The following is a 26,517-nucleotide window of genomic DNA, read 5'->3' as shown; positions in this document are numbered from 1 at the left end:
AAGCGGCATTTCGCTGGAAAGGGCAAGGTTTTTTGGTTGCGAGCAATTGAAGGGTTTAAATCCCATGACGAGATATTTCCACCTGTTCGCAGGTTCTAGCGGAAATGCTGAATCTCGCACGGCATCGAAGGGACTAGACTAGACAAATCGTACACGTTGAAAAAAGCTTGCCAGGTGACGGAGGGTCGAAAGACGGCAGGTTAGAACGCTACACCTTGGTTCCGTGGATATCGTGGACGTCCCTGAAATAACACGAGACGCCGAAGGTGGCGACCCTGTAGGTGGCAGTCGCGCTGGGTTCCTGTTACACGATGCGAATCCGGCACTGGCGCCCCAGTCATGCCAACCGATGGTGGGGGGACAGTTACGTTTCACGTGACACGCTGGCGCCTTGGTGGTAGGGATCGATCCGTGATCACGTGACCGTTGGCGCCGAGATGGTGGGGACGCACCTACCACCCCTTCGGGAAGAACGAACTGGAGAAGAGCGAACCACGGCAGGAAGACCGGCGGCATTCTGACCTGGTAAGTCGCCAGTGTCGGATCGTGAGAAAGTGAATAAGACTAAAGCATCGGAGGACATTTAAATCGACCGTGTAAGCGACAATCGTTTTTAAAAGCGAAACGGTTTCGCCGCGAACTGTCTACGACGCGGACGCAATTGACGGATTACGAGCTACGCCAAACCAAATTACGCTTATTTATTACAATTCCTACGTCGTACGAACCTTCGGCCGATCATTTTTATTCGTTCGCTACCAGTGTGTGTTGACGCGCTATTGTAACGCGTTTTCGGTTCTTTCTTGCTCTTTATCCTCGATCGAGAGAGACCGTTTCGACGAAACCGAGGATACGCGAAGAAAAACAGGAAGAGTCAAACACAGAAGAAAAGAAGAAAAAAAAGAAAAAGGTACTATACAAGATCGAGAGACCGGTAGCTACTTTGGACAGCGAGAATAGGAGAGACGAAAGTAAAGTGTGTTGTGCATGGAACGCAAGGGATAACAAAATCGGTAGACCAGCTTTTTTTCCCACAACTTTGTCGAACTCCGACAGATTCTCGCCGTTGTATATATTGTTTTCGCGTAAACGGCCTTTAGGTGAGTGATATTCGAAGTCATCGCCCGAAACCAAGGTCCTGTTACGTGTATATATACACGCGTACGCACACGTTCGACACGCGTGTATTCCTCTGTTAGTTTTATTTTGTGAAGTGTTGAGCAGTGTCCTGGGCGAGGTAAGCGTCTTGCCGTGCGAATTCGTGCCAACTTCTCTAGCCGTGGCCGTATCTTTACGATCGATTTGTGCATGCTCTGTCTGGTCGCGCCGGTGAAAAACGGTTTGGCAACGTGGCACGTGAATAAAGTGACACCGCGACGACGACGACGACGGCGACGGCGTCGGCGACGGCGCTGAGAAGAGACGGAAAATACGAACGAGAGGGGAAAAATACGTCTGATCTTATACAGCGAGGATTCGTTTCGCGTCGTCAACGACCACCGGAATCTTGACACGTACACACATACACACACACACACAAACACACACACACACACACACCGTGCAATAATATCTTCGATCGCGAGCAGCAGCAGCAGCAGCAGCAGCGGCAGCAGTCATCGCATACACAGCCGAGAAAAAGAAGAGAAGGAGGTGGTGGAGGAGGAGGAGGAGGAGGAGGAGAGGTTGTGCCGCCGCCGCCACCGTTTCTCTTTGTCGTGTGTGTGCGTGTTTCGAGAGGTTAGAAACGCCACGGGATCATGGATCTGCTTTGCTGCGAGAACACGGCGGTCGAGCGCAGAGCTTACGCCGATCCTGCCGTACTTGGCGACGACCGTGTGTTGCAGAATCTTCTGAAAACCGAGGAAAGATACGCACCCAGCAGTTCTTACTTCGAGTGCGTGCAGAGGGACATCTCGCCGCTCATGCGCAAGATCGTCGCGGAGTGGATGTTGGAGGTGAGCAACTGTTTCCGGTCCACGTGTCGCCCTTGAATTTTCCAAAATTTAACCATTAACCGAACCTTATCGCCGCTCCTACCATCGCGGCTAGATACGTTACGTTGTTTTTTACGCGTCTCGATGAAATTAATAGCACGATCGATGGTACTTTGCGGGAAATCGTTGGTGGAAAAGTCGGAGTCTCGCGACTTTTTCGATAGTCGAAAGGGTCACGGATTATATACGCGTCTTATATCGCGATAATTTCCATTCGTTTTAACGAGATTCGTTTTACGCTGTCACGTAGAATGTGGTAAGTTTCGATGACTTGTTAAGTTATTAAATCGCTGTGCAGTGAAAACGAAAAAGAATTACACGTTATTATATATGGGTTATCGTTGTCATTTTATACGGCCTACCAGTAAACACTCGCGTTACGTAAAAGTTGGCAATAATCTCTCTCGCACCAACCATTTCCACGCAACTATTTATTAACAATGTATCGATATAATATGTACCGATAGCATTATCGCTTATGTTATACGTAGAACGCATTAATAAGCTACGATCAATCTCGTTTTAAAGTTCCATCTGCGAATACTTAAATGTCACGACGTCGAGCAGTCGATATACCAGTAGGATTTCGTTTGTCATCGAGAACATTAACAGGCCGTAACGCGTAGAGGCGTAGAGTGGTCGAGGTTTTTCATTCGAAAGAGATCGCGTGACGAGGAATTCTTTGAATCCAGAGTGTCACAGCCGAGGGAACCTCGTTAGCGTCGAACAGATCGAACAGAAAATTCCGTTATATCGGTGCGTTTGGGTAGCGCATGGAAAGCTCGCGGAACGTATAACGTTCGTGACTTATTTTCGGCAGCGGTGAGCGCGCGAGAGAGAGAAAGAGAGAGAGAGAGAGACGTCCGATGACGTCGAACGCGCGTCCGGGGTCCCTTTAAAATTTAAAAAACACGCTTGTTGCGTAGGTACGCAACGGCTTTTGGCTGGCGGGGCGTTCTCGCAATCTTTTACACCGTCATTGACGAGCGGTCGAATCATGTCAGTGGGATCACCGCGTTACGTCACCTGTGCGTTACCAAATGCGTATCGATGCGGACAAACACGACATTTGCAAATCCGGAGATTCGAATCTTGCCGAGAACCTTCCTTTTTCAGCCAACTGTGGAATCGAGTTAAACTTTCGTAGAGGAAATTTCAAATACTCGAGCAGAGGATTCTTAATGCAATTCCCTAGATAAATCTTGGTCGAATCTTATGGCAATTTACGAATGATAATTCTCTGGGTAAACCTTGCGCTCGTATTGCGAAAGTTCGTATAAATTGAAATATCTAAAGAATTAATATGTAATTATATCGATTAATTATATCGATCAATACACAATATAGTTAACATAGATAGTCGAATCGAGTCACGGAATATTATAGGATACAACTGTTGGATATTGTAATGGAAAGGTGCGAGATATTAGCCAAAACGAAAATGAAGGTGAACGTCGTCCTAGATGTTTGTCGCGTAATCGTATTCGTCGGTAGACTTCCTTCGACGGCTATTATAACGAATTCCCGCTTCCGGATCGAATCGTAAGATTCCAAGATTAATTTTTCCTTCGAACGCGTCTCTGGCTCGCTGACAATGTAGTCTTCGTAGCTCTCGGTTACATTTAAATTTCTGCTTTTCGAGTCGAACGGAAATATCTGTGTTTCTCGGCGATATCGTTTGCTCTATCTGGCGACAAAGTATCTTTTTCTTTTCTTCTTTTTTTTCCGCTCATGACTAACGTAACGGTAATCATTTCATTGTTCGGTATCCTGGTTGATCATTTGGTCGGTTCGGCTTCGAATTTCCTACGCATACATATGTATACGAGATTCGACTGAATTTGTTCTACGATCAACTACGATCGCTTTCTTTTAGTTAGCTGGTAAGAGACGTTGACCGTCTCTTTTGATCGTTGAAAAGCGAAACATTGTAACATACGACGTCCTTTCATTGGTACATTGATATCGTTTTAAAGAAATAAATCCGAACTCGTTAAATTTTGCAAATATCGTACGTTATTATCGAACGTTATATTGCAAAGCGTGTTCAGTAACGAAAGTTTCGAAATTTAACGGAATAAAGTTTCGCAATTCTGAATTTTTTCCACGTTGAATTTGTCATATTTTTTAACGCTGGAATTAAACGAATATCAGAGTTATCTAAAATATTTGACTAGATTCGATTGGACGAGGAAATCGAGCAACTGAAAATCAGAAATTCGCACGATCAAAATCCTTAGGCTTTCTAATGACGTAACGCTAGTTAAATTAGAAATCGTTGATAATCACCGGTATCCAGGCCACGATTAACCCTCCGTTGTCACGTTTCGTCACGAAATTACACCGAGATATTTAAAATCTCGGTTGTATAACTCATTTTATAAATACCGATAAGAAGGATCTATCTAATCTATAAGTCTATAAATCTTAACTCCTGATGCAATGTACATACGTTCGCCGATTTTGACTTTCAATTCGTTCCGATATTATTGCTAGAAGATCCCGTAACGTTAGAAATCGATTGTTCCATTCGAATACGATCGTCGTACATTGCACAAAAGTGTCCGATTCTATTTGAAGGTAACTTTCGACAGCGTCTCGAGTGCGTTCTAATCTAATATAAAAACTTGCGATTTCACTTTTTATCAATTTACAAGTGGCGCGAATAGCGCCAAGCACTCGAGGTACTTACACTATGCTTATAATCAGAACTATAAATGTCAAATACTTACTAATTGCAGATTCGTTAAATACTCTCGCACCCAAGTTTCCGCTACGAGATATTTGGCAATTTGGTACGCGTAAAATATTACAATTTACCTTAGTAAACGTCGAATGTTTCGTGAGATTTGGCGAACGTTAAACTTATCCATAGTAATACGATTAACGCTAATCGTATTGGTACAAGCATCGAACAATTGCAAATTCGCTAACGCAATTTGAAAACAAAGTTTACTTAATCTACTTTTCTTACTTCCATCTTTCCGTCTTTCCGTCTTTAAATCTCGCACAAATGCAGCAAACTGACTGCACGATTTAATTGGAAGAAAGTAAGTTACGTCGGAAGAATAATAAATAAGACGCGAACCAGCAAAGGCATGGATCGGTGGGAAATTTAAATCTATCGATTCTCAAGGTGATTCGATAGTCGTGGATCGTTGGCGTTAAGATATTAATCGTGTTTAAATGTCCTTGGAATGTTCCTCGAACTATCCGAAGCCTCTTAACCAGGCCGATTTCCTGCGATTCGCGGTTCAAGGTCCGGTTTATTCAGCTGCCGATTGATTTTTTTGCACGATTAATTACAACGATCAGGAGGTTTGTAAAGTCGGCCTTGAATCATACGGGTACGTCGGGAACGTGACCGGACTGGATCGTGTCGTACACGCGTGTCGAAGTCCATCGCTTTGAATTCTTTGGTATTAGAGGCACTCGCGAACGATTCATTCGGTCCAAATTCATTCGACGTTGTCCTTTCGCTTCGTTCTCGCGTATCTCAGGCGTATTTCACACGGAGGCGAGTCTCTGGTAATCGGTCGATCGCTAAACTCGCGAAAGAAATCTCGCGAAGAAAAAATCTCGATTTCCTCGGAAGAATCGCAGAATCTCGTGCAACGACATCTCGTGCAATCGGTTTAGGGTTAAAGGTCGCCGATGTTTCAATTTGAAATCCCGTTAAATATGCAAATTTGTTTCTGTTTATACTCTTCCGCTTAATCTTCGCGGCTTTGATGTGCTAATAAGAGTTTGGTTGCCTCGACCATCGTGTTTCTTGAACGAAATCCTTTTAGAATGGAAACGTTAATTGTTGTAGTTGGGAATAAATTACCATGGTAACCTAATTGGTTCCATGTTATCAGTATCGGTTCGAATAATTTGTAAATGCAACGCGTTAAATTCAACCTACATGCTGTGACAGAAAGCGGGATAAGGAAAACGTAGAATATAGAACGATATAACGGAACCGATTTAATTTTAAATCCTAACATTATTCACGACAGAGATACTTGTTGGCGTCGACGATTCGTTAGTTAAAACGAAACGTTTATTTGGTAGTCAAAAATATTACAACGTTGGATCAAGGTTTCTTCGATGAACGTGAAATTATAAAATTTTAAATACAAAATATCGAAATTCATTTAAATGTGTAAAGATGTGCTAAACGCGCTTATCGTTTTATCGTTTTCCACGACTATCGGTATCAGCGACAAACTTTACGTTCGATAGCTATTCAATACGATCCATGACCTATTCTAATGAATAAGATCTGTTAAAATCACAAACGCTCGAATATTTTCAGAGGTCGGAACATCTATAGATCGCAAACAGTCCCATTGAACTCTAAAAGAATCTTGGCTGACCCCGACAACGTCAAACGCCTTTCCTTTCTTCTCTTTGTCGGATCTGTATCGAAGGACGGATTAAAGTTTATCGCAGCAGATAACCAACGTAGAAACCTCTCTATCTTCTGCCACCACTTGTATATAGTATATAGGAATGTTTGACGATCGGCGAACAGTTGTTAGAAGCCGTTGCCTAAAGCCTGATAGGGCAATACAAAGCGTTGTCCGGAAAGTTCGCGTGTGGTATCGATAACTCGTGTTCCATAAGAGATAACGATAATCCGTACGACGTTGTGCACGCGTATCGTGCAGCGATTTGCAGCACGATCGTACGAAGAAACGATTTTCTAATTACGAACAGTGACGTTTTTTTTTATTACGTTCTATACATTTCATTTTCGTGGTATCGAATGTTCTTCGTAGCGAGGCGAAAGGAAGGCGTTCAAGGAAGTCTGATAATTGGTGCGACAGTTTCCACAAGGAGAGAATGACAGGCAAGATTATGAAATGCAAGTAGTATGGAATTTTCTGCGTTTGGACGCGAATTTTCGCAAAACGGTTCGTTAAACTAATTATCTGCGGTGGCGAGGGCTAACGGATGACCGTCCGGCAGATATACAGACGAGTTTGTTGGCCCACGGTTTTTATCGGCTAGCCTTCTCCGCGTTCCTTAATTCCAGCTCGAAACGTGTTGCCCGTTCGAACGAGAGATATCGAGCCCCAATTCGGCCAAACTTTCTTTAATATTTGAACAGATGCACGATGTAATTATCCAAAGCCTTTTCTCTTAATTCTTCTCCTTTGCAACGGCCGATCGAGCGGAATGGTTCCGCCTTCTTCTTTTCAATGCACGAAATTTGCTCGCTCCATTGTCTCCCTCTGCCGTGTAACTTCATTTAGCTTGAATAATAGGACTTTTTTATATTCGTAAGCGTCGTAATTTTTGTGCGATTCTTTTCGAATAAATTCGTACGAGTTTCTTTACTTTACACTGTAGATTAAAATTTGACCAACGGTGTGCATAGCGAACTGAAAACGCATCTGCGCGACACACTTTGTGCCTCGAACGTACAAAAACGCCGCCATAAATCGCCACCCCAGAAAGGATATTGGTAAGCTAGGTCGATTCGTAGAAACGACCACCTTCGAAACTCGAAAAATCCCAAGTCTTCGAAAGAAATATCGCTTCGACTATCCACGATGAGATTTACAGGAATAATGCTTCAAAAGTAATTAGGCAGCGAGCGAGAAAAAGGGCTCGGTAGATAAAAATTAACTTGCAGAGATAACAATGATGTTTTTGATGAGAAAAGAAATACAATTTTTAGTTGCTTATTGAATACGATTTTAGACGCTCTTTCGACGTCTATGTAATGCGAAGAAACTTTATCTCGTTAAATCGAGGTGGAGAACAGCGCGGTTCATCCCCGTTGAAAAGAAATCGCCGTCCAAAAAGAATCTTCCAGTCTGAGATGTAAATTACTAGTAATATCGGCCGAGTGATACGTAATTCAAAGAAAGTAACCGCAAAAGCGTCACAGATTGTAATAGCATCTCGTCGAATCGAATTATTCTAATTTGATCAGACTCTACAAGTTTTCATTTTGTTTCATTTTATCGGTAGATCTTTCCAAGGGAAAAAGTCAGTTTCGAAATTGATCGATCTATCTTCCACTAAACATCGTCTTCTCTAAATAATAATTAAATATTAATTTTCTTATCTGCCAGTACATCCAGAGTGGAGTATTCTGTTCGAATAAATTTTAATTCGTAACCTTCCACTCGCTCTAAATATTCCCATACGATTCTCACATTACTTATTCCGCGTACGTATAATGGATTTCGATTAAAACGATCTAAACTCTGTCTTATCAATACGCTTCGTAATGCTCCCACGTTCTCCGAAGTTCTAACCTCGACTGGCCCAAACGTAATCTTTCACGGATCTGAAGCAAAAAGGCATCCTTTCATGCCGCTAATTGAACCTACAGTCATTAAAACTTACACCGCGAAATTTTTGCCTTTTTTTTTTTGCAGCCTCGTAACGCGTTTAATCGATGATGGGACACAGACAATTATTTCGTTAAACCGGTAGTACTAATTGGTCGTGGTATACGCACGACGAAGCGCAATTAGAAGAAGGGGTGTTCGAAAAGGGTGGAATCGTCGGTCACGCTCAATAAGTCGTGACGCAACGACGATTCGTACGGCTGCGCTTAAACCGGTAGGAAAGCAACCGGTGGGACTTCGGTGCTGGAAAATTTCGGTCAACCTCCGTTCCGGTAGTGCGCGGGGACACGGTACAAGTAATTTTTGTAAGCGATATCGTTAACTCGTTAACTTAATTTGACAAAAGAGGACGAAACTCTGCGCGAGAGGTAAAATTTACCGATATAAAGGTAACGACGCGTTAAAACACGGTGATTCTGTAAGAAAATGAATCGTTTCGTCTCGAGCGTCGTCGGCGATCTGCACTAAGAATCAACACGTTCTTCTCGATCGATATATTTCGGTATGCAGAATTCGAAATTTTGTTTCTTCGACTCGTAGTTCGTATCTTGCTACCTGTATCTCGTGTTTTACGTTTGATTTTTCGATTTTGCAGTAATTGTTGTTTGAAGAGTTAACGGTATCGACGGAAGCGTCGAAACGATAATCTTTTAACGCAAATTACACCTTTGACAAAATCCGTGTATCGTATCTCGTATCGCTTTGTATCTCGATCCTCGAATTTGCAATAATTGCACGTTGAGAAATTCTCCTGAAGAGGTAACGTGTTTCTGCAGAAGCGTCGAAACAATCTTTTGATACAAACAATGGCTTTTAAATAAAATGTATTGCATATCTTTTATCAATTTGTATCGTTGCGCGTATCTCTTTAACTTTGCAATAATTGCTTGCAATAATTCATTTTGGGAGTTAACAGTATCGACGGAGGCGTTAAAACGATAATCTTTAACGCAAATGACACCTTTGACAAAATCCGTGTATCGTATCTCGTATCGCTTTGTATTTCGATCCTCGAATTTGCAATAATTGCACGTTGAGAAATTCTCCTGAAGAGCTAGCGTATATTTGCAGAAGCGTCGAAACAATCTTTTGATACAAACTATGGCTTTTAAATGAAATGTATTGCATATCTTTTATCAATTTGTATCGTTGCGCGTATCTCTTTAACTTCGCAATAATTGCTTGCAATAATTCATTTTGAGAGTTAGCAGTATCTCTGAGAAAAAAAGAATCGACGAGGTATATCTTCAATACATATTTAATTAGGAAATCTTGCGTAAGTCATATTTTCGATTAGCCCTCGTTACTTAATAGCTAAAAATGAAATGCACGATATAATACGTAATTTTCTCGTTGAACTAACGATCGTTTTTATTTATTCGTACAAGGTTAATCTTATCCGCTTAACGAACGCCGCGAAACTGACCGAAATCGATGTTTCGTTTATTTCTATTGGACTTTAGACGCAGTGTGTTCGTTTAGCGAAGAATTATTTCAACCCGTCGTACTGGAATTTCGTACGACGCCGAAAGCTCGTTATACTCTTCTTCAGCATCGACTGTATCGATTGTATCTTCTCTCTCTCTTCGAGAATGCTTTGAAAACAAAAACCGAGGTCCCCGACCTGTGCCCCAGGGTGATCGATTAGCCAAAGCCACGATGTTAAAATACGAGGAGAGGAAATCCGGTCTGACGTATTCCCTTCTTCTTTTTCTTCTTTTTTCGGCTTTACTGTTATTTTATTAATTTGCCGTTAATTTCCACCAAACTAAACACACCACCAACCTTCTTTCTTTTTTTCTTTCTTTTTCTCTTTTTTTGCTTCTCTGGGAACGAGCTCGAGATTTTTTCTTATAAATTTAGTAGATATGTTAAATCCCTTTCTGATAGACAATATTCACGATATAATCTCCGATGATGATTTTTCTTACGGAATAACTTTTGAAATTTTACAGAAAAATTTGTTTCGCCGATGTCGAAGAATCTCGACGCATTTTACGTTCTGTAATTTACCCGGTTTTAGCGACATGTGACTGTATCAAGCGAAAATACGTAACTGTACTCGCGTTCCACCTAACCTGCATTATCCAGGTATCGATAGTCCCCTAACTTCGTCCAAGCATCGCTTGCCATCGCTTTCCTTTGAAACAGCGCGACGGGACAAATTGTCGAGAGCAATCGTTTTCGTGTTTCGTCGCAACGAAACAAGGGACCCTGTCGTGTTGGATCTAGCCGCGAGCCAAACGAGAGGACACGATTCTAATCTGTTGGTTGATGATCGGTGACAGGTATGCGAGGAGCAGAAGTGCCAGGACGAGGTCTTTCCCCTGTCCATGAACTACGTCGACAGGTTCCTCTCGATCTGCCCTATCAGGAAGTCGCAGCTGCAGCTACTAGGAACTGCCTGTTTGCTTCTCGCCTCGAAATTGCGAGAACCATCGCCGCTGACCGCCGAGGCGCTTGTTTTCTACACAGACAACTCCGTCACCCTGGATGACCTATGGGTAAGTGTTCATAGAATCGCACTGCCTTTCGCTTTTGTTCCCGCTTATTGCTTATATCGGTAAATTCTCTCTTCTCTTACGGTGGTCGAACATTCGCGCACACGTCGATTCTTACAGAGAATTCGCTTCTTCGGATCTCGATTGGGTAACGTTTCGAACTTCGGCGGTCGAAGGGAGGCTTTTGTATTGTTAATTTTTAATTATTGGATCGGAACGACGATTTTATTAATTATTGGATTGGCGATTGGAACGAAAAGCGAAGAATACCGACAATTTACCGCGCGGTTTATCGCTCAGTTTCTATAAATTTCTACCTCGATGCTAAGAGCTCTAGCGCTTCGACCATCGATTATATTATAGTTGCGAGATTGAGACTAAAGGAAAAGAACGTCTTAATCAAATGGCAAATATAATAATACAAACGGTAAGAGATTATTGCGTCTAAATAAATAAGTACATAATGACTGTTTACGAAAGTTTAGTCATTTTGGTCGATATACCTTGTTCAGATACCCAAATATCGAGTTATACGTTCTTTCACAACTATTGGCTATAGGAAAAGAGGGAAAATCCTGTTAGTAAACGCTGTCAGCTGCTACCGATAAAACGCTGTGCGTTAATGAAACACACCAGAGCTTATCGTTGATTGCACCTTCTCGATAAGTTTTAGGTAGAGTATTGTCAGGTTTTCGGTGCAAAGTAGTCTGACTGACATCTGTCTACCATTTCTATCCGAGAAAAGTGGTTCCGCGTTCTTTGTCGAATAAAAAAAAAAAAAAAGTTTCGAAGCTTTTTCAATTTTGCGCGGTATCCGAAATTTCTTTTTACCTTGGCAAAAGTTTCCATACGATAGCACTTTGTGAAAGTTTATTTTAATCGTTTAAGAGTCGTTTAAAGAAAAATCGACTCGAGTAGCTATTTGTTTACAGATATTCGAGAGATTAGATTTTTATTAAAATAACAGGTTACATTGGCGATATAAAGTTGAACAACGATTGCACGATACTATCGTGTCTTATGCGATATTTTCGCATAATCTTTCGTCAAAGATAATTTTGGCGCTTTGATAAGGCATTTTAATAAACATTTCGTTATCTACGATTGTCGTCCGCCTGTGATTGAATATGTTTCTTAAAAAAAAAAAAAATCAACAACGACAAAGGAAAGGAAAAATATAGAAAAGTGTCACCAGCTGGATGAAACGTACACAATGGTGCGCGATGAATCTCCTTTTCTCGTTAAAATGTATCGTAGACCACTATCGATTCGCCTGCTCGTATGCCAAAGCCATGAAACTTTCATAGGAGAAATTTTACGGTAGGTTTGTCGCAGCATTTGGCGAAAACAGTTGGGGAAATAGAGCACGTTATCGATATCAGACGCTTTTGTTTCTCGATTGTTCCCCGACAAGGACCGTTAAATAAATGGCCGAAACTCAAGCCGCCGATAACTCGTCCTATCGATAGCCTCGCCGATTATCGTGCGATCCGACGTTACGCGTGCAACGTTACGAAGTCTTCTAACTCGTTCCACATTCATGGAATGTAAGAATCACAGCAGACGCAGGCAATTTTCTTGCTTATTCAACCTTGTCATCGTCTGTCCGTGTCATGGTTCCTTTCTATCGCGATTTTCGATCTGTGCAATTACGTTCTTGTGGATTTAATCCTTGCGCGGATAGGATTCCACGATTACTTAACAAAGTGTACGAGTAGCTTCGAAGCTCGGATATTTGAAACTTTCGAATTTAAATTTTGACGTCAAAATGTCCGAAGAACAGGTATATAGAGCAGTTTCACCGTGTTTCTACGTGTTTCGCGATATAAATAAAAAAAAAGACATTTTGGAAAAGAGCCATACTAAAAATGTAAGACAAACTAGTAGCAACAAATAAAAAGGAAAAAATCGTCGTGAGGTATAAAACTTTAGCAAACAAAATCACCAGACGGTTCTTTATTTACTATCTAATCTGGCCTCGGATGGCATTGCCAATTTATTAAAAATCCGAATTGGGAACGTGTAGTTCTTTATCAGATAAAGATCGATGCTATCGAGAGGATTTCGCTGGTTCTGTTATTTGATCGATTAAACTTGCCGACAATCTCTACGTTCCTAACAAATTCTCAATGTCGCGAGACATTTAAATTTCCTAGGAACGTCGCTGCCTTAAAAAGAGCTTTCCGCTTTAAAAAATTCAACGTAACAGTCTATTTATATTTTATCGTTACCTGGTAATCTACAGATAGATGGATAGATTCTATTCGCTCGTTAAATATTATTACACCTCGAATGTTGGCACATTCGTATTTCTAACTTCGTATTTCACACAGATACGTAAAAATCCATAATCGACTCATGAAAATTACGTAGTTAATTGAATAGGTTTCTAAATATAGAGAGAGGGGAAGAGAGAGAGAACGGACAATTTATCGATGCATAGTTCGATCGATTCCATGAATCATCGTATGAAATATGAAAATTGCTAGGGTTTGGGATGAAAATAGTCATTGGAATCGGCGCCACCTTCCGTTAAAATGTCACGACTTCCTGAGAGATGACAAATCTTGCAAAATCTCGTAGGTGAGCCATCTGATTTGTTGGAGGTTTATTAGAAATTTATTCGAATTGGAGGCAACGTTGACGCGTCTGTTCTTCTTGCCGGTCACATTATATTCATACGTTTTATTGGCGTCTATTATTACTCGAAAGTGGTCGATGAGTAAGTCTGGAAAATCTATTTTCGTTGTTGTCACGGGAAACATAATTTCGTTTGTTTCTACAGGTTTCTCTTCTGTGTTGTTTAAATATTCTTCCTGTCGTTATTGCCGAATCCTATAAAAACATGGAAAAGGTATTTTCAACGATTTCATCGATCGGATCGCCCGCTCTATGGATTTACCAAATATTTCTACTCGAGCATACGTCAAATTCATCGAATACAGGTTACGAGAGGAAATCAGATCTTTCTCTTCGCAACGTCTCTCGCCGAGACGAATGAAAACATGGAAAAGAACACGATCGCGTTTAAATCATTTGGAAACGTCTCGAAATCTAAACGGCGGCATCGTGCGGTGTCCAATTGCGCGTGGTCGGGTCATCGTCGGGAAAAGTGAGCGTTTTGCAAACGCGGCGACGAGGAAGCAAGAATTCCGTGGCTGCTGCGTCACTGAGAAATCGGAACGATCCGTAGAGGATTTTAAATATCACACGAGGCAAATAGGAAACGAAACGATGGCCGCAGTCGCTCTACGAATTCCTGCTTTTCGAGAATACGAAAGCGTAACTGGGCTTCTCGAGCAAACAAGCGATAGCCTGAACAAGCCTAAATAGATAACGTCTGATACGGCCAGCGTATTATTTAATTTCCAGCCACTCTCGAGTCGCTCGATGCTTCGTGGTTGCTCTTAGACAGATCTCGAAGGATTTCTTTGTTTTCTCTCCGTAATTTCGTTTCTTCTATTGACTTTTCGTTTTATCAGCTTTTAATTGAAGTTGCGACCTGCTCGAGCACCTGAAACCGGTATAAATATCGCCGTAATTTCGCTTTCGAGCAACGTACGACACCGTGCGAGAAGCAGTCGGGGTGACAAAGGCCGTGCTTCGAGAAAACAGTGGACACAGCTCGTAGAAGAGTCTGCGGCTTGCTAATCGTACTAATTAACGCGACTGCGAAATGCGTATACACATTTTCGCATTAGTTGCGATTATCTAAATGACGAATATCGCACGCAGTGTAGCTGCATTCCTCGTCTATAAACGACATTGCTGCACCAGTAGAAGATTAGTAACCTAGATCCAGCACTGCACTAAAATTGGTACACGATATCTCATTATCATACTGCACACAATAAATATCTGTCGAGCCATGAAACGATCTCTGCGAACATCTCGTTTCAACGGCGATCGATATTGACATAAGCAAACTATTAATAAATCAATTAGGATTCTTTGGGTTCAAAGAGTAGCGATTATAACCGCGTTGTTGGCAACAAATTTTCTACGTTTCGCCGTAATTTGCTGTAGCGTCCGACCAAGGACTGGTATACGTTCGAGATAGTTTCGTTACTTCGATAGCGACGAAATAGTTAAATTTGATAAAATTTCAAACAAGAACAGGCATAGCCCGATTTGCGTATCAAGCGCGACGATCACGCGAACGAAAGAAATCTGCCAAATATAAAAAAAAAAAAAAAACGCACAGGCAAAAAGCGGAAAGCACGCAGGGATAGATAATCGCCGCCGTGAAACAGTGGAAACGTTGAAAGGGTAATTGCCGTTTTCAGGACGATTTCGTCGCCCCTGAGGGCAATAAACTCGATGCAGTTGATTGTATGTTGTGCCTCGTGCTCGTCGAGTTGTGTAATAAAACAGAAATAGGAGAGAAAAAAGAAACAGGAACGATTAAAAACGGGCGGCGGGAAAGAAAAGAAAGGGGAGAGAGATAGACCGCTGACTAATCATTGGAAAACAAACAGAAAGGTGTTAGCCGAGGGCGTGGTGCACCTGCAACATGTCGGAATGCACATGCACTGGCACGCGTGCAACAGGCACGAAAAAGTCTATCGATCGGACCGGCGGACACCGGCTGAAATTACGAAATACAGTGCCAAGCCCGGAAACGGGGCAGAGTTTCGACACACGGGGGTTGTGTCGCCAATTGCCACCGGTGACGATATGGAAATTAGCCGAGCTAAATTTTCACGCTACGTTGCGGCTGCTGTTTGTCCACGTTGTTCCTTTTTTCCCCGTGAATTTTAATCGTATTTGGCTGGCTTACGGCTAGCCGTTTGGTTATTTATTTATTTATTCGTACATAGGTATTACAAAATTAATCAAGTTTATCGGGTTATTAGTCAATTTTAACGTTATCGTTCACGTATAGAGATACTCCGTACGAACGAAGCTTGTACCGAAATTATCTTCGCGTTTAAACTCTTTGCACTCGGTTAACGAGTCAGAGTGCAAGGAATTAACTGACTGTGTATAAAATATAGTTCGTGTAATTATCAGGTACGAAGGAAGAGGAAAGCTGTTTTTAGTTTACGCGTGATTAAGCAATATGAACGATCAACGGATCAAACGCGTTGCGAGGTAGTCAATTTCTAGGCGATGAACGGCGGACTGGAAGTTTCGCTTTTTAACTTTGTCGACTCGGGTCATGATCTTAGATATTCTAAGATTCGCGTCACTCTGCCGATCCAAGTTGCTACAGAATGTCACGATTGACGTTCGATGAATCGTAATTTTTGTTCTAGTACCGATATAAGATCTTAGAACGCGGCTCATTGAGATACGCCCGAAAACCAAATTTCCAGACGTTTTCGTTAAAGATGCGCAACGATGTCGACGATTGCTTTCATTACGAGTAATTTGCTACGATTTCTATCGAATTGCCCGATAAAGGAAAAGAAAAATGGGTGGACAGAATGGCGAATTGGTTTTCCCATGGATCTCGGATCGCTTGAAACAATCAGGTCCTACCTTGAAACCATCTCTCGTCTGAGAAACCACCAAAGTTCCGGTGTCAAAGTGCACAGCACCGGAAATCTCCACCTTCCCAGAGTTGGTGCGAAACCTCGTGGACGGCGGGAAGGTGAGCCTGCTCGCAAAAGCTTACGGCGTAGGGTTCGAGAAAGGGGTACACAGGATACCGGGACATTTCGATGACGCAAAAATACCCATAGAGACGAATTCCGGCCGGCTGGCCCCGTGCACCACTGCAGAAGCCGCAGAAAAAGGAGGGGAGCAGGTGATGGCCAGGTGCTGGCTTTGGTATCCTGGCTCTTGCAGGGTTGCACCGGGCCCGTGCTCGACGCCCAAAGGCAGCTGCATCTCTCAATACGACGACGACACAGAGAGCAACCAGCAGTACCCCTTTCCTTCGATCGCGAGTCAGGAAATCCCGCTGGATATCTTCCTCGGATGGATTTACCGGGCGTACGCGGACGATTCGGTTTCCTCCTCTTTACGGAGGCTGTGAAAGCGACTCGGCGCGTTTACACGTGAACAGGGAACTCGATATTCGCGCGGATGTGGGCCAGGTGCCGGGTAATTGTAGTGGAAAGCGTCACCTGTTGATCGGTTCGTGTATCAGGTGCGAGTCGAGGTGATTCGATCGCAACTCGATCCAACGCTCAGGGAAGTTGTTCCGCTTTGCGACGGTGGTTCTATCGCGGATATTTATGCTAATGCGTGTTTTATAGGAGGCGAGGGAATGGGAGCTGGATAGAAGTTTGTTCAGTCGTTAACCTTTTGTACTCGGCCGATGCCTCTACGGCGAAGGTTGAAAGATTTGCAACGATAGAAAGGCACGTCCGTTGATTACGTAATATAATCAAGCGATACGACATTTTGTATGTTTCTCATTCTCCGATCACCATAAATCGGCCTCGATTTTGTCTATTTTTAAACGGAATAAATTTGCCAACTATATATATATATGTATATAATTACGAAGATGTTCTTCGTATTCTCGAGGTCTTCGTCAAGCGTCGATACTCGATGGTTTCGTACAATATCGAACTTTTTATACTTCCATTTATCGTACATACTTGACGTTCGAAATAAGTAAATTGTATTATAGTAACGAAGAACGACGACCGTCGATACGCTTGGAAACGCGTTTGAACTAGGAGAGAAAGAAGCCGCGAAGCTTCGATCCTTCCTTTTCCACTTTTATCGTATCAGGAAGACCCTTTAAATTTCTTTCTCCCATGGGTCCCTCTGTCCATCGAAGTCCTGCAAGTCCTTTCGAGACTCAATTTCTTGAAACCTTAGAGTCGACTTTGTTCGACTTAATTTACGAGCCTCTGTTTCTTCTTTGTTCGATTAATCGAAACTAGCGCGAACAGTCGATCGATAAGCCCGGTCTTGGAATTAACGAGTCACGTGATATTTCTAGAAATTTTCTACTCGTTGCAAACATTTCGATAGGTACATTTTCCCTCTTTTCTTCTTTCCTACGCTATTCGATCGTCGCACGACATTTTTTTACACGTTTTGCTAACGTACAATGTATACGTATAACGTAAATATAGAGAAATGGAAGATTCCCGACTAAAATAACGAAAAATATCGCTGGAGAAAATAACCGGCAGTTCGTTAAAGCTATAGCGCCAATCCTTTCTCTATGTAACCACCATCACCTGCCCGTTGGTCATTATGCATGCAGATCTTGTCGCATTTCCCGTATTTAATAAACAGGACTAACGAGCCAACCAATTTTTCCCCGCAATTATTTCGACTATTAATTATCGATTAATTTCTTTTCAAATTCCTAGTCGATCGTTAGTCCATGTACCGTATAATTCCCCGATCGTGGTTACACGAACGCCTATGGATTCGACATAGTCCGCTGCCGTTTGCGGATGTTCACCAGTCAGACGTTCGCCTTTCCTTGATCATTCTACGCGATAACAGAGCCTTGAAAGTACCGGTTAGGCACGCGATAGTTCGGTTACACTTAATCATTCTGTTTAATTTCAACGTTTAATCTACGCGAATTTTGCCCGTTTTGGAAATAACCGGTTCACTCGTATCTCCTTCCCATTCCGAAGAGGGCTTTTTTTTTTCCTTTTTTAAATTTCGCATCAGTTAGCTGTTAATATTAGTCTTGGCAAAATTTTGCAAACCACCATTCTGAATCATATCTTTACGCGGTATTCCTGGATTTATCTCCAACTCGTTTTTAGCCAACGATCGGATAATTTACGAGCACCTACACACGCGCACTTCTTAACAAAGGTTAGGAAGTTGCGAACGTTCACCTGCCTGCGTTCGATTAGAAACGACACGTGTCCTGGTGCGTGCTTTTCATCGCACGTGTTGCGTGCGCTTGTCGAGTACGCGTGCTTCCATACGCGCATCGCGCACGGAATCTCCTGGTTACGCAGCCGCGATGTTTTAAAACCGGGATGCTACTTAAATCTGGAGAAAATACGTCTACAACGTCTTTGGACGGTAATACGGTTCCAAATTCGAGGCCCCATGAAATCGCCGTTCCGTGAGTTTGGATTTTTTAGCTCGTACGTAGGTGAGAAGGTACTTTGCTGACATTTGACTTTACTGTTTTCAGCGGACAATTATTTATTTTTTAAATTTATTTCGCAATGAAATATTCCATAAGATTAAGAAATTTATATTCGCAGTTTATTTTCTATAAAATATTGTTTTAGTATATTTGTGAACATTCGCGCGTAACAGCGTCGTGGTATTTTTAGATTTGTAGATTGTGCGAGGCACTCGTATTCGGAGACTTTGTCAGCAAAGTAATTTGGCAAATTTAAAAAATCACCGTAAAATTTGAGAAACGTTCGGAAAACCAGGCGTTCGTATCGTCTTGTTCAATATATTATTATTCGTGTTTCTCTTCTTTTAAGATTCCAAGTATTTTTCTCATATTGGATTCATAGATACGTCTTTTCTCGAAAGATCTTTTCTCTGTGATCGAAACGCGAGATAGAAGTCATGCGTGAATAATGTAAGACAAAATATAAGGAAATCGCGCGATTAGAAGCGCAATAATTTTTAACAAAGATCGCAAGGCCATCGGATGCATCGATGCAAGATGCGGAACGAGACGTTCTCGAGAAACGTTATATATCGTAAACAGTAATTTTACCTCCGACAATAACTTTACAAAGTTAAAAATTTCTGCGTGGTTAACGTTTATTGGCAACCGTGATATTTAAATATAGATAAATAGAACGCTCTTTATCTACATTCTACTTTAAAGTTCCAAAGATTTAAGGAGCGATCTTACGTTCGATAAACCTTTCGAAAAATTGAAAACACGTCGAAACTTGCGCAATATTTTCCGAGCCTACCTGATATATCGAGTAACCACGTATCTATCGTATCTGTTAGATTCCTTCGTACGCCTTTTCTCAAATAAAATCAAAGTTAGTTTCACCATATTTGCTATATATAGAAACAACTTCTCGGAAAAAGAAAGAAAAAAAAAAAAGAAAAAGAAGTAAGTAGATCGTGCGATTTTATTCAATCGCTAAACGTTATAACTAAATATTTTCAAAAGAATCGGACATGTTCGAAACTCGAAAATGATTCATACCAACGCGTGCATTCCAAACTCGTCTGGGAAGATCCGTATGCAAATGGCGAGAAGTGTACGGTCAGCACGAGTGTAAAATTCACAGTAGATGAACACGTTCGTCGTCAGACATCTGTCTCCTCGAAAACTCCTATTCGCCTCTCTCGAATATAATTTATGCGCGTTTCTTAATTTATTCGTCGATTCGAACGACCGCTGGAGGAGAAGAAGAGGCTTTTTTCAAGAGGAAGGGACACGATCCATTTCGTCTTTTCTCGGGACCAAACTAATCTGGATAACCCGGTCGCGTTTTATTACGATGGTCGATGCGTCGCGTCGTTTCGAGCCAACGGTCGACCATCTGTCGCTGCAATTAGGAGCCAGCACGCGAATTGCAAAGAAACAAGATGCGTACTGCGGCATGAAAAGGTGCTGCTTTTCACCTGTTTTATTTTTCTCTTCCTGCATATTCGAGCAGTAAAAGGAAAATAGAAATATCGGTAAAATGTCTTCATTCGGCGGATCAATTTTCAATCCTTCCGTGCTATGAAAATCGTTTTCAAAGCGAAAGGGTTTAGACGATAGAAATTGGTAGGGCAAATAGAAAACGGGGGTTATATATAGTTTAAGTAAATTTATAAAGATACAGAATCTTCCCCCTTTCGGGCTGAAATTGTTTAATTTCAAAAGGAATAACTATTTGGAATATATTATTATTATTATTATCATCGTAACATATTAGAAGCAACTATTCTCTAGGAATGAATTTTTTTGCCGTTCGATTTATAGTTATTGATCACCGGTTACGTGGTTCCTCCGCCTTATCTCTTTTCCTCGTCGCTTTTCATTGTTATTCTTTTGTCACGCGCTGGAAACTCTCGTTTCTTCTGCCGCTGGTGTTTCCTGGCATTTAAATTCCCCGCGGCACGTGACGCGTATGAGAAAAAGCTCGTATGCTACCGGTGACTAAATTCAAATACCACAGTTTCCCGTTCCATTGAATAGAGAGGAAGAATGGGTTTCGGATCGGCCGACACTATGTCCACCCCGGATGACGACGGTTACCGACATTGTGTTTAGTTTCAGAAAGCAACTTCTTTTTCTTTCGCTTCTCTGACGTAATTTCTTAATCGCTGAAAAGAACCTGCGATTCTGATTCGTTTCGTAAGCGTACGCTTTGCGATTCCGACGATATCGCAGTCGATTTTCCCATACGAAGAATGTTTCTCGTCCTTTGGATATTAAAAACGTCGAACGTCCCAAAAATTTCTCGCAACGACTCGAAAAAAAACTCGTTTTTCTTTATTACCAATTAGCTGCTAAGACTCGTAGAACGAAGCATCGTGAGGAAAATTACGCTTTCAACGTCGAAATTAAGAAGATTTTTATCGGCACAAATTTTCAGCGAACGAACCTGCTGCGGTAAATCGTTCGAAGCATTCAGAACGGAAGGGGGGCCTTTGTACGTGAAATTGCAGCAGAAGAAAATTGCAGAAACGCATTCGAGAGTCGTTATCAACACATGCTACAACCTGTCGCGAGCATCGTAATACACACCTTGCGTCTTGACCAATGAAACGAGGTGTTTCCTTCCTTGACGTGGCCTACCTTAAAGCGGTCGTGCGACAGGTGCGCTTGTTCGATGCCAGCAGGTTTCCATTTCGACGGGACTGGGACGAAAGGATCGCTGGACTGCCAGCGATCGAAAGAAAACTGGAATTAAATCGACCCTCCTTAAATCGCGTGAAATTGAATCTATGGAGTTAATCGCGCCTCTAGCTCTCCGGTTTCGATTTCGTTTAGCTCGATCCCCAGGAATTCCTTGCATCCAGGTTTTCTACAGGCGTGCGAATAGATTTCTCTAGCTTTTGTATTCCAGTTTCTTGGAAACAGGTTTCTTTTCTTGTTTTATCGGTAGTTACGTAAGAAAGGAATCGATTCAACGTACTTCGTGTTAATCCGTGTTTCGTCCTTAACGCGGCAAGATATGGTTATTAGAAGAAGCTTTCAAGGATAACACAGGATAATAAATCCTTCGTAGATTCAACGCGAATTCGCCGTTTCGTCGGTTTCCTGGATTACGTTACGTTATAGCTTGTCGTCGAGTTGCTCCACGACAGGTGCACTGTTTTCGCTGCACTCTGTTCGCCGTGAAAGAGAAGATCTGTTACAGGTTTTACAGTGATTTTAGAGAATGAAAGTCTCTAAACTTTCTGCGGCTTTTCTATATTTGTACCAACCCTACTCCGCAAAAATTCCTTCAAAAAGCAAAATACCGATGCCCCGATCATCTAGGCCCAAAGGAATATAATTAGTCGGGTCCATGAGAAATACCATTAAGACGTGAAATACCTACCGTTCCTCGACCGGAACTTTCTCTAGCCAGTTAGAAGCACGTCTTCAAGGTCCCTAAAAACCTATGTTAACGCAAGAGCCAGGGATACGCGCGACTTTTGTCGTTACGTAAAAAGAGCGAGAAAGGTGGGAAGAGAAATACCCGAGGGACAATAGGGACGTTAGTTTCACGAGTTAGGACGATTTCTCGGTTCTGTCCTTAATTCAGCCCGTTTGCCTATTGTTCGACGCGTCACGGAGCCGATTTTGTCGGCTTCGTAGCCGACTATTAGAAATAGTTTCGCCATGAACGAGTCGGTGGGGGCGGTGACCAGCCCGAGGCCGCGTAAACTCGCTTTTCTGGCTCGCGCACGTACCCGACCATACTCTTTATCGTTGCCTTCGACAGAAATTTAGCCGTGACGTAGCTCCACCATGAGGCTTATCCATCTTTTCTTCTTTTTTTCTTTTTCTTCTTTTCCTTTTGCTTCTTTTTTAAGAGCGTTGCTTGTTCGCGCCGTGCATATTTATACTTCTATTTTATTTAGCTTCGTGGGTGGGTGTTGAATAAATTCAGGTTCGTTCGAGCTTCGAGCATAGACCGAAGTGAAACGAGAAGGGTTGGGAAATTAGACACGGCTTGATGGATTTAGCGTGAACGTTAGTTTTCCTAGGTAACACGGTCAATCTCGTTGGATATTGTTTGTTCGTTCTGCGAAGATAAATTTTAGGATCGTTTTCATTGAGAATGGAGCAGGAGATATATGTGCTCCAGTTTCTTTGAACGTTAAAAGGATCGCATTGGGATTTGGAGATTGGAAATAGTTTCAGATTTCCGCAACTGGGCACAGAAAGAGAAAATTCACTCGGGATTTTAGAAATTTCGGAAATAGGCGAAACTTGACGCGGATTTAAACGGAATTGTTAAAACCATTCACGAAGGAAATAAAAAGCCGAAGTGAACACGGGGATATGCTGCGAAGACGCGAAGTCATAATATTCAAATGAGGCACGTGCATTTTCCCCCTTGGTGGTTGGTTGAACGCGTTACATAAAGATGAGGAAAACGGTAAATACATAGGTCGTAATGTGCAATTTGAATTCATTCACTGCCGCAATTGTGACAACTGTTTACAATGTTAACTCTGAATTTTAATGGTAAACTTACAGTGTTCCTCTTTGAAGTACGATCATTGTTCGCGTGTTATTATTCCGAAACGACGTTTATGTTAATAATAAATTTCATTTAATAAAGATTTCTCTTACTGTCATCGAGAAATTTAAACGATGATTTATTTTATTTGCTTCGGAAGTAACGAGCGAATTTTTACAACGTTATTAAACGAATCGGAACGTCACTTTCTTCGCTTTCACATTTTTCTATCCAATATTTCCCATTCCGATTCTGTTACCGTGCTATCTTTCCCTTATTGCCATCGACCAATTTCATTGACAGTGGAGCGTAAGGTCGATGTCTGCCGCTTGATAAATTCCACTTCCTTATTCCGCCTTTAACAATCCCGAACTTCGTTCAACGGTACGACGTTTAAATCTCCCTTTTCTCCTCAGCTTTCTAGCGTCCATTTAAACTAACCGGACCACCGACCTTGCCGCGACACATATATATCGCCATCGCTGAAAACCGATCACGTACTTTACTTTCGCGCGAAAGACCAAAGCGAAAGAAACGAAGAGGCAATTTTGCAATTCGAGGCAAAAGCTGGAACGTGTCCCTTCGCCGATGTCGCGCAAGATGGAACAATGGGCCCAGCCCGCGAGAAATAATCGTTTTACGAACGAACAAAGATATTGCTTCGTTAACATTTCGTAATGCATCGTAGCTTGCAGGAAGTATTTTATGCGTTTAACTTCTTTCTCATTCGAGGCTGCTGCCTCCTTTACCTTTCAGGCGAGCGCAGCATTGTGCTTCTGATTTTTTTCAAACATCCCGAGAACAAAGGCAACGCGTGGTCTTAAAGGCTATGCAGATGTTATTGCAAAAACGATCATTCGTAATTTACATTTTGGTTTCGCGTGAAAGGACACACGGGATGCGACTGTTTCTGTCGTTTAACGAAGCACCGATTCCAGGGAACAGATTGAGCGAAAGCTCACGTCGATAAAATGCAAATACCTTCTATCGATGGTATTTCGAATATCGAGAATACCCGAAGAAGCTTCAAATTTCACGGTGTACCGTGAATTTCGTGTTCTTCGTTTTGGCCTAAAAAATTATAAGGACGTTCTTTGATCTATTCTTCGAGTAAAATAGACAAAGCAAAGAAGAGAAAGACATTAAATTATCGACTATTAGACTATTCTAGACGCAAGCGATAGTTTCCGTTAAAGATGATTTACGATCGCAAAACAAATCCGAGACAATTCCAAATATGGCGTAGCAAAGGATTTGCGAATCCGGTCACGATGATTCCATGGAAATCGAGTGCAAACTTCCGTTTGTACGAGCTACCGTGTTACACGAGGACTTGTCGCAAGGGTCCCTTGTACGAGCCCCCGATCGAACGTAGCGTCTTGGTATTTGATCTTCGTAAGCCGGATGTTCGTAAATATTGATCGAGCCAAGGCCAGATATACCGCGAGAATTGGCTTTCTAACTTCTAAAAGCAACAGCGGCTCGATTCTTTTCGTCCACGTTGGCCTCGAACGCGGATGTGACGTATCGCGGTGGATCGCACCACGTGTCGTCGGAACCGTTCTTCTCGTTTCACAGGAAGCATCGAGACGATCGATTTCGCGGCACCAGATCTCGTTCCATCGATTCCAAGATTTTCGCTCGTTTCTTTTTAGCGGCACGCGTGACAGAAAAATGACTTAGTTTCGGTCAAAATGTCCTATTCTCGTTCTCTGCGTTCGTAACGTGTCCGCGTTTGGATCGAACGAGATAATCCGTAGGTTTTACAGCGGTTTCTCGAACGATATTGTTAATTCGAAACAATACAAATTGTAGAAGAGGTTTCGAGGACGTAGCACGTAGATATTCCTTTCTCTAGCGATTTTCCGGTTACGATTTTTCCTAGTAAAGGATATTTCTCGTGGTTCTCGGAAAAATATCTAATCGGTACGACAAAAATAACACCATACGAGCGAAGAATTTCCAAGGTACGTTATACCATCGACTAATTAAAACGTTCATTAAAAATCGAAAACGATCGAGACAGGAAACGATCGATCTTAGAGAAACACAAAAGCCTCGTAGTCAGAACCGAGCGTTTCTAGGAGGCACAAAGTGAATCTTAATTACGTTTTCCCGGGGTCCGCCCAACCCTCGAAAACGCGTAACTCGTTGCTCGTACATCGATCCTTCTCAATTTCTTCGAACGGTATAAAACATAATTTTGGACGATGATCGGGTATGCGGGTACCCGTAGCTGGCTCATCATGGTACATCGACATTTTCCTAGAAATTGGTTCCTTCCACGTTTTATTTGATTCCAAACAAAATGATCTATTTCAATTCTCCGTGTCGTACATATTATGCGTAGAATAGTTATATTCTCGTTACATTCTTAGACGTCTCTGTCTGTGTGTCTCTTTTTTTTTTATTATATGTATAATATTCTTAGGTTATTTAATGCGATTTAAGTTTTAATTCCTTGCGTCATAGTGGTTTAGGAGTCTTGCGCGATGAATAGCGTCGCACCTATCGAGATAAACCTGTTTCTCTCCTTGTAGCGGCTTTGCGAGATTTATTTTGTTATTTTCGTTGATAAGAAGTTTGATCGAGTCGCAGAATTGACAAAGATTAAATTAAACGAAGAATTTAAAGGCCAACGAACTCGTAAGCATCGAAAAATTTTTTTTTTTTTTCGAATTTCTGATTAATGAATATATAATTATTAAGTAAATTGATGCAGCCGTTACAGCATCCTGTTTCTTACTTCGCTTAAGGTGTATCAAAAGACAGTGTGCGAAAGGAAGAAAAAGCAAGGCGATAGACGAAGAATTTAAATTATATTTAAAACTAAAAACGTGGTATAAATAGCACAAAGCACGGTGATAAAGATACTTTACGATTTCCGTTCGTAAATTCAGAAAAGATTTCTCGAAAATAGTTCGGTATTAGAAGCGGTTATGCAGGAAAATGTTGGCGAAACGATGAAAATTCTGACAAAAAGCAGAGCACGTGCGGCAGGCTGAAGGAATCAGTAGTCGCTGCCAGTACCACGTCAGACACGCACGATGAGGTCACCGCCGTTCTTCTCCAAAGTGAACGTAGAAACAAGTCGGACAAGGTTGCAACAAGTTCTTTAAGAACCTCC

The 26,517-nt window shown here is 42.0% G+C and overlaps 1 protein-coding gene across 1 annotated transcript in view; it reads left to right on the top strand.

The window, feature by feature from the left end:
* Positions 1-32: 32 nt before the first annotated feature.
* Positions 33-26,517, top strand: part of LOC117210569 (G1/S-specific cyclin-D2) — a 52,496-nt gene continuing 26,011 nt past the window's right edge. Inside the window, exons 1-2 of the mRNA XM_033453711.1 lie at positions 33-1,958; positions 10,639-10,854. Coding sequence (XP_033309602.1) covers positions 1,761-1,958; positions 10,639-10,854 — 414 coding nt within the window. The 5' untranslated portion in view covers positions 33-1,760. The remainder of the gene's footprint in view (positions 1,959-10,638; positions 10,855-26,517) is intronic.

This window comes from Bombus bifarius, unplaced genomic scaffold (assembly GCF_011952205.1).
Source record: "Bombus bifarius isolate JDL3187 unplaced genomic scaffold, Bbif_JDL3187 scf7180000008206, whole genome shotgun sequence".
In the NCBI taxonomy this organism is placed as follows: domain Eukaryota; kingdom Metazoa; phylum Arthropoda; class Insecta; order Hymenoptera; family Apidae; genus Bombus; species Bombus bifarius.
This window is presented reverse-complemented; position numbering and strand designations above follow the sequence as displayed.